Source organism: Garra rufa, chromosome 13 (assembly GCF_049309525.1).
Source record: "Garra rufa chromosome 13, GarRuf1.0, whole genome shotgun sequence".
In the NCBI taxonomy this organism is placed as follows: domain Eukaryota; kingdom Metazoa; phylum Chordata; class Actinopteri; order Cypriniformes; family Cyprinidae; genus Garra; species Garra rufa.
This window is the reverse complement of record NC_133373.1, coordinates 5828425-5845912: the sequence shown is the minus strand read 5'-3', so window position 1 is coordinate 5845912 and position 17488 is coordinate 5828425. Positions and strand designations below refer to the sequence as shown.

The following is a 17488-nucleotide window of genomic DNA, read 5'->3' as shown; positions in this document are numbered from 1 at the left end:
AACATAATAGAAATTAATACTTTTATTTAGCAAGGATGCTTTAAATTGATCAAAAGTGATGATAAAGACATTTATAATGTAACAAAAGATTTCTATTTCAGAAAATACTGTTCTTAACTTTCTATTCATCGAAGATGAAATGTTTTTTGAGCAGCAAATCACAATATTAGAATGATTTCTGAAGGATCATGTGACTGGAGTAATGATGCTAAAATTCAGCTTTGATCACAGGAATAAATTACATAGTAAAATCCATTCAAACAGAAAACACTTATTTTAAATAGTCTAAATATTTCTGTTTTGGCTGTGAGCAGAAGAGACTTTTCAAAATAAAATACAAATCTTGACTTGACTTGCTGATAATGCCCACCAGGGGACATCATCTGACCATATTTTATCATATGTATTAAATCATATTTTAATACAACATTTGGCATTTTTGCCTGATCCGAGATTACATGACTGAAACATTGTATTAAAATGCGATTCATCTGCTTATGTGATTTACTAGAGGTTGTGTTCTTGTGCAGGTTTCATTTATGATTATTAGAAATCCCCAGTTTCTTAACTTTTTTGTATTGCCGTTCACTAACAATCAGAGGAGTCTTCAAATGACAGCATAACAGATGGTACTATTCAGATTCTTCCATTTATTCTCTTATGATTCATCTTACGATGGAAGGCTGTGTTGTCTTTAAATTATAAAAGTCCAATGGAGGTATCTTACACTGAAAAAGGAAACTTTGTTACACCATACAACTAGGCTGCTGATTAAAAAACAAACAAAAAAAAACCAGGAGAGATGCCAAACATTAAGGAAGAACGTAAGGGAAGAAAAGTATTGCCTTGATCCAGTTACTTATAGATCATTTTAAATATGACTACATTTCACATGAAAGGTCCTCAAACAGAAAGACCAACACTTGACATCAGAAACTGCATAGAGTCTGTACAATGACCGTCCACAGTGTTTAAGACAACATGGGCACCAGAAGCCCCTAAAAACACATCTTAAAAAATCATTCCCAGTCATCCTGTACCGGTTATCACAATGCAGTCTTCTTTCTGAATAAGCAACCCACAGCCCTGGTTATTGATGTCAGTAATCTTCCTTAAAAACACTCTATATGCATTATTTAAAAAAAAAAAAAAAATCACCTTTAGTCAAAAGGGCAAATGCTTTTCTAAAAGGTGTACAGGTGTGACTTATGTACAGACACTTGTCAGGAAAGCTTTAAATAACATCCAGTCCAACTTTGAATCAGTCAGAGAAGCAAGAAATCGAGTAGTTTAGACGAGTGACGCTTTAGCATGCCAAGACTCAGTGTCACTTTTGGCGATTTGTTTGATTACAGTAGGAAAAATGGGGGGTTGACAAGATTTCTCAATCTCTGATGCCATCTTGGTGCTCCAGCACTCTTGATGAAAATAAATCATTAAATTAGGTTCATTTGGCAGCCGTATTCTTAATATCCGAGAGTCTTTTTTCTCTGCATTCAGACAGGTTTCCCATTACAGTCACGTGACGCATGATAAGCTGACCATCTTTGGGTAAACATGCTTTCCTCTGCTACCCGGGATCATGTTTTAAATCTGAGGAGAGGAGCTAATGAGTGTCCTCCAGACATTGGCCACCGCATGGAGGTTGTTTGGTTGTAATGAAATGCGTCTCAGTGGTCGTTCAGAAGTTAAGCTTGGTAATTGGACGCTCCCTGCCGGTGTCTGACGTCTGGCTGTTGATGCGTTTGCGATTGCGCTTCATCTTCGACAGATCTTTATCGAAAACCTCTCCAGAACGCAGAGCGGACACCAGGTCGTCAAACTCGCCCCCGTCGTCCTCTCCGTTCTCTTTGGCTTTTCGAGCCTTCCTTTCTTTCTCCCTCTGCTCCTTGAGCTGAAAGATGACAAAAAGATGATGTCAGATTTGGCAGAGAATGGGCCAAGAATGAAGAGATGAGTTATGGACCTCTTACGTTATTCTCTTATGCATAAGAGAAGTTACACTACCAGTCAAAAGTTTTTGAAAAGTACGATTTTAATGCTTTTTACAGAAGTCTCGTCTGCTCACCAAACCTGCATTTATTTGATCTAAAGTACAGCAAAAACAATATTTTGAAATATTTTTACTATTTAAAATAACTGTTTTCTATTTGAATGTATTTTAAAATTAAATTAATCCTGTGATTTTCAGAGCTGAATTTTTAGCATCATTATTCCAGTCACATGATCCTTCAGAAATCATCTTTTTTTTTTTTTTTTCAGGTTTCTTTGATGAATAGAAAGTTCAGAAGAATAGCATTTATCTGAAATAGAAATCTTTTGTAATATTATAAATGGCTTTATCATCCTTTTTCATCAATTTTAAGTACCCTTGCTAAATAAAAGTATTACCGTCTATCATTTATTTCCAAAAATAAATAATTAAATAAATATGGACTCCAAGCTTTAGAATGGTACAGTGTATAAGGTTACAAAATTCTGATCTTTGGATGTTTCTATTCGAAGAATTCTGGGAAAAAAAAGTACTCAACTGTTTTAAATATTAATGATGATAATAAAAATAATAATAAATGTTTCCTGAACAGCTGTCATTATGTGACACTAAAGACTGGAGTATTGATGCTGAAGATTTATGTTTGATCACAGGAATAAATTACATTTGAAAATATATTCAAATAGAAAGCAGTTATTTTAAATAGTACAAATATTTCACAATATTACAGCTTTTGTTGTATTTTGGATCAAATAAATGCAGCCTTGGTGAGCAGAAGAGACTTATTTAAAAAAAAAACATTTAAAATCTTACTGTCCAAAAACATTTGCTTCGTAGTGTATGTTCACCAAGGCTGCATTTATTTGATCAAAATACAGTAAAAACAGCAATATTATTACAATTTAAAATAAAACTGAATTTTCATCAATCATTACTGTAGCCCTCGGTGTCACATGATCCTTCAGAAATCATTCTAATATGTGACCCTGGACCACAAAACCAGTCATAAGGTTAAATTTTACAAAACTGAGATGTTCAATAAATAAGCTTTCCATTGATATATGGATATATGGTTTGTTAGGGTAGGACAATATTTGGCCGAGATACATCTATTTGAAAATCTGGAATCTGAGGGTGCAAAAAAATCTAAATACTGAGAAAATCACCTTTAAAGTTGTCCAAATTAAGTTCTTAACAATGCATATTACTAATCAAAAATTACATTTTTATATATTAATAGAAGGAATTTCACAAAAAATCTTCATGGAACATGATCTTTACTTAATTTCCTAATGATTTTTGGCATAAAAGAAAAATCAATAATTTTGACCCATACAATGTATTTTTGGCCATTGCTACAAATATACCCCAGCGACTTAAGACTGGTTTTGTGGTCCAGGGTCACATATGCTGATGTCTTAAGCATAAGAGACTTCTTTCAAAAACATTTGTAACAAATAGTTACTGATAAATAAGTCACACAGAGATCAATTTCCAAAAAAGTCTACAGACCTGAGCCTCCATTCGTGCCCTGCGCTCCTCCTCCTCTTTGCGTCGGCGCAAGTTCTCGTTCTCTTGACGGGCCTCTGCAAAGGACTGCAAGAACTGGTCGAATATCCCAAAGAACTCATCGGGCTGCATCTTATCAGCATCTTCACCGAAGTGCTTGACCGTTTTTAAGAACTGGAGAACAGAAGCCAGAAGTATCTGGTCATATGAAAGCCATTTCCTGCTCTCTGTACTTTTAGAGTAATGACGTGAGCATGAATACCTCAAGAAAACCCTGACAAAACACTGAGAGGATTAGTGCACTTCCAGAATAAAACTGTCCTGATAATTTACTCACCCCCACGTCATCCAAGATGATTATGTCTTTCTTTCTTCAGTCGAAAAGAAATGAAGGTTTTTGAGGAAAACATTCCAGGATTTTTCTTTATATAGTGGACTTAAATGGGGATCAACGGGTTGAAGATCTAAAATTGTTTCAATGCAGCTTTAAAGGGCTCTACACAATCCCAGCCGAGAAATAAGGATCTTATTTAGCAAAAAAAAAAAAAAAATTATGTACTTTAAACCACAAATGCATGTCTATGCATTATGTAATCACATTGGAAAGGTCACACATAGTTAGTTCTTCATCTGTGTACTCAAAAAGGTAGGGTAGGACGAAAAACATTTCATTTTCTCCTCCAACTTCAAAATCATCCAACATTGTTTTTTACCTTTTTTTGTAAAGAGCATTTGACTTTCTTTGCACGTTCACTTTGTAAACACTAGGTGACCTTTTTGACGTGACTATGTAATGCATGAAGTCGATCTAGTGCAAGATGAGCATTTGTAGTTAAAAAGCATAGAAATTATTATTATTATTATTATTTTGGGATTGTGTAGAGCCCCTTTAAGCTGCAATGAAACTGCAATTTGGACCTTCAACCCGCCGGTCAACACTGATGTCCACTATATGAGGGTTCCTACTTTGTTTGGAAAAGTATGTAAAAAAGAAAGCAGAGTATGGAAAAATATTTGTGTTTCCAGACTTTTGCCCCCATTTAGTTTTTTATAGTAGAAAATTAAGATTTATTGTACATAATTGAGATTTCATAGCAGCTGTTTAGTGATTCTCTTTAAAGATAGTCAAATATTTGATTATGCAAAATGCAGATTATAAGCATTTTGGGTTTCTTCTCAAAATATCCTTAGCACCATATTACATAGCTTCAAGGACCTTTGCAAAATAAAAAAATAAACAGACTTTACGACATTATTCTTTGATCTTTGAGGTAATGCAATAAGAAAAGCCAAATTCTGAGTAGATCTCTGTTAATTTATGAGCATCCATGATTTTGATTATTCATAGTAAGATGGCAGTGATGCACAAAGGAAATAGGTCATATAAAACTAGAAATTGTAATGCACAAGCATGAAAAAAAAAATGCATGCGCATCGGAATAGTTTGTATTTTTATTTCTTTTTATTTTAGGGACTTTGTATGTTTTCACTTTGAGAAAATCAATGAGAAAATAAAAAAATATATATTTACAGATGACTGTAGTATATACCAAATATAAAGCTGAAAATAATGCTTTATCAAGCATTTATGTTAAATATGGTCTGAAAATCTACTGAGAGGTTTTTAAAATTTTAAAATGATGAGTAGGAACTCTGCTATATCCTGAAAAATCCTGTAATGTTTTCCTCAAAAATCTTAATTTCTTTTCTGAAGAAAGAAAGGCATGCATATCTTGGATGACATGGGAGTGAGTAAATTATCAGGAATTTTTTTATTCAGTATACATTTTCAGTTTATCACAGAAAACATTTTTTTGGTGACGAAAGTGCAAAGCGAGAGGAAAAACAAATTGCTGTGAAATGGGCAGATAGTAGCATAACAGACCCTGATGGTCTAATGAACTTCTGGTAAATGAAGTGTGTGACGCACTGCTAGTTATCCGGTCACCGGTAGCCAAGCATAAAGTGGTCTTGTTAACCCAGATTTCTCCAGCGACTGATTACAGCCTAAACACAGGGGACTGGAGTCTTGCCATGGCACTGCTGCTGCCTCGTACCGTCTCACCGCAGGGGAGGAGGCCTAGTCTTCCCACAATGCCTTTGATGTGCCTTTATCATTGCCATATGGAACAGCTCCGCCGTGGGCCTGTTTGTGCCTGAGCCAAGGGGCATATTTTTATTTCTCCTTTGCCCTGCTTTTATATCTCTTCTTATCTGTCTCAGACGTCAGACAGGAAGCCTAGGTTAGGTTGGAGATACATCATTTCAGATTTTAACATCTGAAACAATCACAATCCTGCCATAAAAGCCCAATATCATCAGTATGCTGCATTTTACCTTTTAACCCTTGTGCGACCTTATGGACATTTTTGCCCATTTCAGTTTTGTTTTTTGTTGTGTTAATGCCAACTGCATACATTTTGGCTCAGGTGTTTATTTTTATTAAAATTTTAATATTTCACCCTTATTTCCCTCAGAAAAAACTACATTTTACCCTCTGTACAAAAAATACTCACACTAAGGACCTTAAGGACAAAAATGTCCACATTGAAACCCATTATAACCGCAATTTTTCAACCCAGGGCCATTTGACTGTAAAATGATGCAATATTTGCTAATAGGCATCCATTCTATCGTCAAGGCTTCCAATTTTACATTTTTACTAGATTGTGCTTTTTTTTTTTTTTTTTTTTTTTTTTTTTCAAATTTGGCATATACATTTAAAAAAAACTAACACTACATAAAAATATAAATGCCTCAAAATGAATCTTCACTGACACACCAAATGATCTAATAAGCAAAGAAAAAAAATCTGCTTAGCATTTAGTATATGGAAATTACTACTATTTTTCATTTTTTCACTATTTTTCAAAAAACACCTGTGGCATTATGCAAACAAACCAGCATTTAAAGGGTTACGATTCTGAAAATTAATGAATGTTTTGTATCTATGGATAGAACAGATGCTGGTTAAAAATCAACATCAGTGAAAGTGGGAAAAAATAATTTTTATGACAGTTTTTGGACATGGACATTTTTGTCCATTTTGCACCTTTTTCTAGAAAGAAAACCTGGATATTTTATTTAGTCAAGATATTGTGTAGCATGTCAACAACCGTGTAACTCGCTCTGCGCAGATGGATCTCTCAAAAGCAAAAAGGACAAAAGTTGTATGTCCCGTTTCACTCATTGAGCCCTATGGGGCTAGTGAAAGTGCCAGGGTCACCACATAGGAAGCGTTCACAGCGAGGGGTTGAAGGTCAGCTCCTGCACGCAGCAGGGCATCGAGGGTAACCGCAGTCTGTTTCTCCAGCTGGCCTTTGAAGGAAAGGCTGAGCACCAGGATGTGCATCTTAAAGATACACACTCAAACACACAAATGTAGTCGGACACACACGAACCACACTCACCAGTTCTTTGGCCTCACTGAGGGAGTCCTCAACATCTGAGAAGCTGAAACTGGCCACTGTGATGAACTGACTGACTACAGACACAAACTTATCCCCGTACTCCTGAGGACGCTTCTTCTGGAACTCTAACTCCTGCATTAAAGACAGAAACTGTGTAGATGATTTGCTTTTAAGCTTGAGAGTATAGAGTCATTATGTAGCACTTACGCTCTCTACGCTCTTTAAGCCGCTGCGAAGATTATTGATCTCCTTCTCCAGCTCGGTCATGCTGGAAAGACACAATCATAGAGATCCCAGTCATTTCATGGAAACAAGAATACATTTTTTAGAGAAGAGTTTATCAGGTGTATGTGTACACCTTTACTTTGTACTTTTGTCAGTCTCCTATGTAATCTATAGCATAGGGACGCAGAAATATTATATTAAAAAGTATAGTTTAAAATTAGGGGTTAATTTTTCCACATCAAGCAGCAAGATGAATCAATTAAGAGTATGAGCGAGTTCATTTTAAATAATATTAAAAAAAAAATAAGTGGGAAAAAATCTACATGCATAATTCCATACTAATGTCTTATTTTTCTGCACATTTTTCATATTTTCAGTAAAATAATTTCAATAATAAAAATATCTGAATAATGTGAAACCATTTTTTAAAGTTATCTATTGAATTAGTATTTGTATTTAATAGTTAAAATATAAGAGAAAGCTTGCAGGAGGCAAAGCAATAATTATATATATTATATTATATATGTATTAAATGAAATAAATTAACTAACATTGAGCAGTACATTTGTTACAGTATTTATTAATGTAATTTGTATAAATATATTTGTATAGATATATACATTGAGATTTTTACTTCATCTGAAAACTGAATAAATTTGCTTTCCATTAATGTATGGTTCGTTAGGACAATATTTGGCAAACTATTTGAAAATTTGGAATATGAGGGTGCAAATAAAGTTCTTAGCAATGGATATTACTAATCAAAATTTAGGTTTTGATACATTTACAAAATATGATCTTTACTTCATATCATAATGATTTTGGCATAAAAGAAAAATTGGTCATTTTGAACCATACAATGTATTTTTGGCTATTGCTACTAATATACACATGCTACTTTGTGGTCCAGACCCTGGACCACAAAACCAGTCTTAAGTAGCACAGGTATATTTGTAGCAATAGCCAAAAATACATTGTATGGGTCAAAATTATCAATTTTTCTTTTATGCCAAAAATCATTAGCATATTAAGTAAAGATCATGTTCCATGAAGATATTTTGTACATTTTCTACCATAAATATATAAAAACTTGATTTTTGATTAGTAATATGTGACCCTGGACCACAAAACCAGTCTTAAGTCGCTGGGGTATATTTGTAGCAATAGCCAAAAATACATTGTATGGGTCAAAATTATTGATTTTTCTTTTATGTCAAAAATCATTAGGAAATTAAGTAAAGATCATGTTCCATGAAGATTTCTTGTAAAATTCCTACTATAAATATATCAAAATGTAATTTTTGATTAGTAATATGCATTGTTAAGAACTTAATTCGGACAACTTTAAAGGTGATTTTCTCAGGATTTTGATATTTTTGCACCCTCAGATTCCAGATTTTCAAATAGTTGTATCTCGGCCAAATATTGTCCTATCCTAACAAACCATGTATCAATAGAACGCTTATTTATTGAGCTTCCATATGATGTATACATCTCAGTTTTGTAAAATTTAACCTTATGACTGGTTTTGTGGTCCAGGGTCACATATACATTGCTAAGAACTTCATTTTGACAACTTTTACAGCGATTTTCTCAATATTTAGATTTTTTTTGCACCCTCAGATTCCAGGTTTTCAAATAGTTACATCTCAGACAAACATTGTACTATTTTAACAAACAATTTATCAATGGAAAGGTTATTTACTCAGCTTTCAGATGACGTAAGAATCTCAATTTTGACAAAGTCGACACACTTATGACTGGTTTTGTGGTCCAGGGTCACATATTGGTATGAATTAATTTTTAAATATTGAAATATTTTTCATATTTACTGTACATCTCTCAAACTCTCAGCTGTACATACTGGGAACTTTTTAAATATACAGTCATGTAACAAAAAGAGTTGGCTGACCATTTTTAGCCTTTTATCTAAACAGGTCACACTGATAAGAAGCAGAGATATAACAGGCATTTATTTGAACTTTAACCCCTGTGATAGCACTAAAGAGACTCCATTAGTCAGATACCACATATAATGTGTGCGAACGGCTCGGTTTAGAGCTCAGCTATTCTTAGCTGCAAAAATGACCTCAGTAGGACCGATAGCCGCTTGTCTTCAATCTGTGCAGCTTTTATTCCTCTCTCCACACAAATAGGCCATTGTAACGGACTGAACCAAAGTCAAACTCTGTCAAAGTGCACAGAGACGTGGAAAAACCTGTTTGCGTTTGCCGATTGGCCACTCGACCGTACCTTGTGACCCTGCAACATTTGTATTTGCTGAATAAATGACACTGACTTAGACTTACTGTATAGTCAAACAAAGAGAATCCTTTATCTCATTCTTCCTACCCCCTCAAATGAGATCACAGGCAAAATTTGTCTTGTGACTTCACTTGTGGACCGAGCATGATTACATTAGATTCGCTGGCACGACTAAAAAGCAGTTTAGTGGCCGTTCTACTGTACTTTTGGATAGTCCCTTTAAGGCAATGACTCAAAATTAGAAACTATTTTCCAAAGGGTGAGAGTGTCACAAGCATATCACTCACAATTTGGCTCAAAATTGCTGGCAGGCACTTCACAGCAGCAGGCAGATATCGAGACGTCATCGAGTGGAGCTCTATTCACTCTCTCTCAGGGCTCTACGCTTACTTTTCTTAAAAACTTAACTTCAAAAATTTAGGAGCACTACTAATCAAAAAAATTGCTATCCTATTAAAAGGTGATATATGACTTGTTAAAGTGATTTACAGTTTTTTTTTTTTTTATTAAATGTCATATTTTGTCTAATTTATATTATTTCATTTTATTTTTTAAGCTTTTTAAACGTTCTAATTCAGCATTAAAGTTCATTTGTACTAAAGAGGTGGCACAGAAGAACACAAAAGTGTCTTGTAGGTGTATTTTCAGATGTTTAATGAGGCTCGGAGGTGGCATGAGTGCAGTTAAATTAATGTTTTAAATATAAAATTTTGAATACAGAAATATCAAATGATTTAAATGACTGAAAAGATACTTTTAAATTTAGTTTTAATTAAACTAAATCTGCCAGTGTGTGGCAGCAAGACACTGATTTAATTACTGAATCATATCATTCATTTGAACGGCTGATTCATTCAGGAATAAAGCAAGTGACCGTCTTTATGAATGGGAAATTAAATCATTGGCTCACTAGTTTATGTTTAAAATGCACATTCATTTATAAATGAAAGAACGCTGTGTTTGAATTGAGGAGCTGTGACTTGTTTCGGACCATTTTTGACAACGAAATAGAGCAAAATCAGGCAATAGTGTTATAGTCACTTAATATTAACTTTTTGTTTATTGAACTGCTGTATTAAATCAACATCTCATTAACAAACTCCCTTAAAGGGGTCATTGGATGCCAGTTTTCCACAAGTTGACATGATTTTTTCATACTTTGGTTAAAATTTCTCAATGGTAGTGTAAAAAACACTCTAATGAGCTCTGCTCACCCTGCCTCTCTCTGGCTTGGGATAATGAGCTGTAATGTTTACTTTAGCCACATTTAGTCGTGTTTAGCTGCAAAACTTGCTAACTAGTGCAATATTAAGGAAGGCAATTTGCAAAGATGCATTAAAAACCCTTATACTGACTTCTGCTGCGGGTGAAGCTGCATCACGAACATAGATATGTAGATCGCGATCTGCGCTTTCCTTTCAAAACGAAAGTAACGGTAATCCTCTGCGTCTTCAGCGGCTCAGATGTCGGGAGTAAATGACGACTGCTATATTTATTATTACATCCAACAATGTAGGACTGTTTCAGCTCGGTGAGGGCGGGTCTAAGTTAAGGTGCTCGTGTCAATCAACTATTGTGGGAGTGGTCTTTGTCTGTGTGTCGTCACACCCACGAGAAGCTAAGAATGACCAGATTTTAAATGGGGATATTACTTTTAAATCCGATGGCCCCTTTAAAAATCATTCAAAGCTGTGACTCATCTTAGTTCATCGCAATCTCACAATGTAATCAACAAAGCTCTCTAAACCGCACAATGAATTTGTTTTATAAAAGGATTCCTGAGATATGTTTGTGATACATTACTTAAAGTTACAAAACCACATAGAAGCTCCCCTCAGCACAAACACAAATATGCTGATCGGGTCGATTGCACATGGTGCTCCTAAATATTTTTTCACAGTCAAATGTGACCGAAATAGTCTCACTGTAGAGCCCTGCTCTGCTATGGTGGTATGCATGTATCTCTCTTCCACTTATATATATATTTCAGCACCTAGAGCCAGGAGAGCCGGCGGCCCCATTTCCTCTGACTATAATTTAGGGTTTCGCTCTGAATATGTGAGTAACCAAAAGCTTGTATGACCCACAGCATGGATTTAAGCCCAGTGGTGGGCGGGAGTGACACCGCAAAAACTATTTCCAAAATCCATTTAGCACAAGTAGACCCTAAAGGCCTGTAAATCGCAAGGTTGACGAAAGAAGCGCACAGCAGCCACTCCGCAGCTATACCTACTTTACTTTTGCAGCTTCCGGCACGTTCTGCAGCTCCTCTGAGAAGAGCATGACTTTAGAGTACTTCTTTTCCAGAATGGTGATCAGGTAGTGCAGGAGAGTGATATTCCTGGAATAAGAGAAAGGAAACAATAAAAGTATGAGTATAAAAGTTGTTTATGCTTTCATAAACATTAGGATGTATCGTCTCACTTGTCAATGCTGGACTTGGTGTCTGCGATCTTGTTGAGTGAGGAGATTTTGAAGCCGTAAGCATTGCCTCTTTGTCCTTTGTTCATGTAGTTGCCAAACGCCAGAACCACCTCCAGCAACTGCTTGAGATTCCTACTGTGCAGCACCTCTTTTGAGGCCTTGGACAGTGCTGCAAAGTCAAATAGAAATTCATATTTAAGCAGTATAATATTGCTTTTAAGTCTCTCTCGCTTCCCCTGAGCCCTTTGAGTTTTAACAGATCCTCCTAAAGCGTGCAATGAGTTTTGGTGTAACTGAGAATGAATGGGTGAAACTCACTCCATTGCGATATGATTAGATATGACTGGTTATGATCAGCTGTGATTGGTTTATGCGATAAATCCCGCCTCTTGTGTCCATGCGCATTCTGTTTTCGCAAAGTAAACAACTCACACACTTAAATATAACCACTTTGTTATGTCAAAATAAGACTTAAAATTCCATTAAAACATGATCTGTGGGAGTTTTTAGTGAGTAATCAGCTTGGGAAAATATAAAGTAAATCTGTGTCTGTGAACAATATTTACTGAGGTTTGATGACTGATGATCTAAAAAATTAATTAAAAGTTAACTATTAAAAAGAATAGCTAAACATACGTTCACAATTTTATTATTATTATCAATATAATATATTGTTTAAATGGTTACTGCCTTGAGTTATTTCAATAAATGTAAAGATGCTTAAAAAACACTTAACTTGGTCACTCATGATTGTAATAAATAGAATATTGATTACATTGTTAATGTAAAAATATAAAATAGAATATATATCTATTTTTAGTGTAAATAATGTTCGTTTAAGAAAATGTGATGGGACATGAATTTACATTTGATTTAAAAAAAAGAAAAAAAACTTTGAGTATTCATTACCTTTATTATTTTTAATATAATAATCAAATAAAATTTACCAAACATGATTTTATACATACAGAAAGCATATTAAATGCAAGTTAAGTGTCTACTTTAATGTTTTAAATAACGTTTGTGAAAATAAAATGTCAAAATGGGTGAAATAATGTCATTCAATTTAATAAATTAAACGTGTCCCTGGACCACAAAACCAGTCATAAGGGTCAAATTTTTGAAATTCAGAATTATACATCATCTGAAAGATGAATAAATAAGCTAGGATAGGACAACATTTGACCAAGATACAACTATTCTGGAATCTGAGGGTGCAAAAAAAGAAAATTGCCTTTAAAGTTGTCCAAATAAATTTCTTAGCAATGCGTATTACTAATTAAAAATTAGGTTTTGATATATTTATGGTAAGAAATGTATGAAATATATAATATTCTAATGATTTTTGGCATAAAAGAAAAATAAATCAAATACAAAATAATTATAATTAACTGACAAAGTGAATATGCACGAACCTTCAACCTTAGGTTTAATTTCTGCAATCCTCTCTGCAAACTTCTTTTTGAAGTACAAAGACTGCAACCTCTGCTGGTAGTGGTTTATTCTGTGGGAAGAACAAAGAAAGAGGATTGGACAAGGGAAAAAGGGAAAGTACATTAAATATGAAAGCAAAGTCCATTAAAAGGATTACACACTACATCACCCATAATAGATTCTAAATGAGCTGTAGAGATTTATTGTCTTGCATATGACACAATAAAAAGCATATGATCTGTGTACACAGCATTAATGCTTCCCCTGAATAAAGAAGAACAAACAGCCTGAACCAGCGATCTGACCCTGACGCCGCTGTGTTGCATTCAGCACTCTCGTGTCGGGGAACATCACCTTGGATACCGCACTTGCCGAGGTCCCAAATGCAGCCTTGGAGACTAAAATCAGACAACCCGGTCGATTCGTGGAAAGATTTGTCTTCCATCCTCTATACTCCAAACACATCAGCCACAGCGGAGCGAAAAAACCTCACTAGGGTCTCATAAACAGAGGAAGAAAAAGCAAGCAAGCCAAGACACCTGTGCTTTGTTTGGCTAAGCTTCTCTTCTAGAAAGCATAAAGCTGCTGTGTATCTACGTTGAGATAGCGCTTATTTAGTTACAGAAAATATGGATGCTGAATGGGATCCTCAGCTTGACCAGATCAACGTGTCACCCAGGATTCATAACCTTTTTCCTTCCTTCCTGCAGGAAATCGCATTTACCACGTGTGTGGAAAAACGAAACAGATCTGAATAAGTCACTGTGCAGTGGTGGGTGGCCTTCACGGATGAGATATTCCTTACATATTCAACGTACTAAGCCAACATTGTGTGGGACTGTGGAGGTGAACATCACGACGCTCATCATGGTGCCAAGATGAAATAAAGATCCAAGCCTATGTGTACTGGGGCTTATGGGTCGTGTGCAGTAGGGGTGTGTGATATGTCAAAAATATCACAATTTTATCACAATTCTTTGTCATGTTGGTTTTACTATTTTACACGTTGTCTGAGCTGTACAGCCAGAGTAATTTCCCTATTTTAAAACCAAAACCTTACAAGGTGACAAAATAGACAAAAACAATGGCAAATATTTAGGCCAAAGTGGGCGAACATAAAAAATCATTATCATTATTTTATCATTGTTATTAAGGGGAGACACTGCAGGCAAAAACACAGTTTTTTCCTGCACCTGTCAAGTTTGAGATTTTGGGCTTTTTGGTTTTTCATAAAGTGTTTTTTCAGACTAGTGGAAAGAAAACATCCAAAAAACACTGTTAAGTGTTTCTTTTATAGCACTTTATCTATTTGTGTCAATAGATTTCAATTACAATCCATATTTTTAAAGGCCGTTTTCTCAAAATGGGTTTTTTCTCTTACACTGAGCCATAAATCTCCACTTTAGTAGCACTTACATACACCAAACCTACATTTTTATTCCTGTCTATATCCTTAAGGTTTTTACAGAGGGGTTTGTTCATATATAATTTGCTTGATTTTATACAAAATTTTATTCCCCAAAAATTGTAAAAAAAATATAGTGTTTCCAGTCTAAGTTTTTTTCTGACAAAATGAGATACCCAAAATTTCTTCTGTAAAAACTTTTGACTAATATGTCAAAAAAATAAACAAAAATTTTGAAACTGACTTCATCCAGTGTTTCGATTTTTGTGATAGAAATGTTTGCAAATGTAGCGCATATTTCATTAAATGCCTCATTTGCATATTTAAACCTAACATTTTAGAAAAGTTGTAATACAAAATTTTTTCACAATTATCAATGTAATCAATCAACTGAGTCAGTACGGTCATAACTATTAGTTGTTGTTTTTTACCCTATTCACCTGCAGTGTCTCGCCTTAAAAAATAAAAACAAAGATTTTACAAATACACAAACACAAACAGTGCTTTAATTTTCAGGTACAGTAGATGTGTTTATCAGTGGCATTCAAGAAACTGAATTAACAAATATAAAAATAAAACACCATATATATTATATACATTAATTATACATTGACTCTTATTAAAGCAACTGTATTATAGTTCTTCAGTCAAGAGCAGTGAGTGATTTACCTTTGTGTTTTGTTTTATTAGCGTACCATCACCCAACAATGACAATTCTGTCATCATTTACTCACTCTCGAGTTTTTTTTTTTTTTAAGCATAAAACATTTTAAATAATGTGGGTAACCAAACAGTTGCTGATCCCCAGTTAGTATTTTTTTTCCACTATCAAAGGGAGTGTGGTCCAGCTACTGTTATCCACATTATTTAAAATATTTTCTTTTATAGAAATTTGGGACAATACATAAGTGATTAAATAATTGGATGAACTGTCCCTTTAATGACAATTGGCAGCATGTTTAGTTCTGTCGCTTTAAGAGCTGCACGCATCTAATGTCTACAGTCGTGGCCAAACGTTTTGAGAATGACACAAATATTAGTTTTCACAAAGTTTGCTTGCTTTGTTTCAGTTGTTTCTGTGATGTACTGAAATATAATTACAAGCACTTCATACGTTTCAAAGGCTTTTATCGACAATTACATGACATTTATGCAAAGAGTCAGTATTTGCAGTGTTGGCCCTTCTTTTTCAGGACCTCTGCAATTCGACTGGGCATGCTCTCAATCAACTTCTGGGCCAGATCCTGACTGATAGCAACCCATTCTTTCATAATCACTTCTTGGAGTTTGTCAGAATTAGTGGGTTTTTGTTTGTCCACCCGCCTCTTGAGGATTGACCACAAGTTCTCAATGGGATTAAGATCTGGGGAGTTTCCAGGCCATGGACCCAAAATTTCAACGTTTTGGTCCCCGAGCCACTTAGTTATCACTTTTGCCTTATGGCACGGTGCTCCATCGTGCTGGAAAATGCATTGTTCTTCACCAAACTGTTGTTGGATTGTTGGAAGAAGTTGCTGTTGGAGGGTGTTTTGGTACCATTCTTTATTCATGGCTGTGTTTTTGGGCAAAATTGTGAGTGAGCCCACTCCCTTGGATAAGAAGCAACCCCACACATGAATGGTCTCAGGATGCTTTACTGTTGGCATGACACAGGACTGATGGTAGCGCTCACCTTTTCTTCTCCGGACAAGCCTTTTTCCAGATGCCCCAAACAATCGGAAAGAGGCTTCATCTGAGAATATGACTTTGCCCCAGTCTTCAGCAGTCCATTCGCCATACTTTTTGCAGAAGATCAATCTGTCCCTGATGGGTTTTTTTTGGAGAGAAGTGGCTTCTTTGCTGCCCTTCTTTGACACCAGGCCATCTTCCAAAAGTCTTGGCCTCACTGTGCGTGCAGATGCGCTCACACCTGCCTGCTGCCATTCCTGAGCAAGCTCTGCACTGGTGGCACTCCGATCCCGCAGCTGAATCCTCTTTAGGAGACCATCCTGGCGCTTGCTGGACTTTCTTGGACGCCCTGAAGCCTTCTTAACAAGAATTGAACCTCTTTCCTTGAAGTTCTTGATGATCCTATAAATGGTTGATTTAGGTGCAATCTTAGTAGCCACAATATCCTTGCCTGTGAAGCCATTTTTATGCAACGCAATGATGGCTGCATGCGTTTCTTTGCAGGACACCATGGTTAACAATGGAAGAACAATGATTTCAAGCATCACCCTCCTTTTAACATGTCAAGTCTGCCATTCTAACCCAATCAGCCTGACGTAATGATCTCCAGCCTTGTGCTCGCCAACATTCTCACCTGAGTTAACAAGACGATTACTGAAATGATCTCAGCAGGTCCTTTAATGACAGCAATGAAAGTTCATTAAGTTCATTTTCATGGCAAAGAAGGACTATGCAATTCATCTGATCACTCTTCATAACATTCTGGAGTATATGCAAATTGCTATTATAAATAAGCAGCAACTTTTCCAATTTCCAATATTTATGTAATTCTCAAAACTTTTGGCCACGACTGTACATGCGTGCATCCATTTTTCCCTAAACTTTTTACTTTCAATATAGACAAAACCAACTGTGTTTATATGTAATCCTTGCATGTTTTTGACAGTATTAGAGAATTAGACGCTAAAGGTAGCTTGGTCCAGTAATCAGGCGGTTTATGCACACATGCCAGAACAGCGCGCGGACTAAATAATGTTATTTTACCGGCAAGACTTTGAAGCACATGAAAATAATGTACTTTTGTGATTGCGAATACTAGTAAGTGCAGTGTCCCGTGAGTGAATGTATGTCATGTTGTACATATATTGAGACGGA

General features: G+C 35.4%; 1 protein-coding gene across 2 annotated transcripts in view; it reads right to left on the bottom strand.

The window, feature by feature from the left end:
* Positions 1-630: 630 nt before the first annotated feature.
* LOC141348388 (disheveled-associated activator of morphogenesis 1-like) overlaps positions 631-17488 on the bottom strand; it is a 106434-nt gene continuing 89576 nt past the window's right edge. For both annotated transcript variants that reach the window (XM_073852699.1, XM_073852700.1), the window contains 7 exons: positions 13242-13330; positions 11827-11995; positions 11636-11743; positions 7120-7180; positions 6913-7044; positions 3506-3676; positions 631-1894 (listed from right to left, as the gene is read on the bottom strand). In XM_073852699.1, the coding sequence (XP_073708800.1) occupies positions 1682-1894; positions 3506-3676; positions 6913-7044; positions 7120-7180; positions 11636-11743; positions 11827-11995; positions 13242-13330 (943 nt within the window). In that variant the 3' untranslated portion in view covers positions 631-1681. The remainder of the gene's footprint in view (positions 1895-3505; positions 3677-6912; positions 7045-7119; positions 7181-11635; positions 11744-11826; positions 11996-13241; positions 13331-17488) is intronic.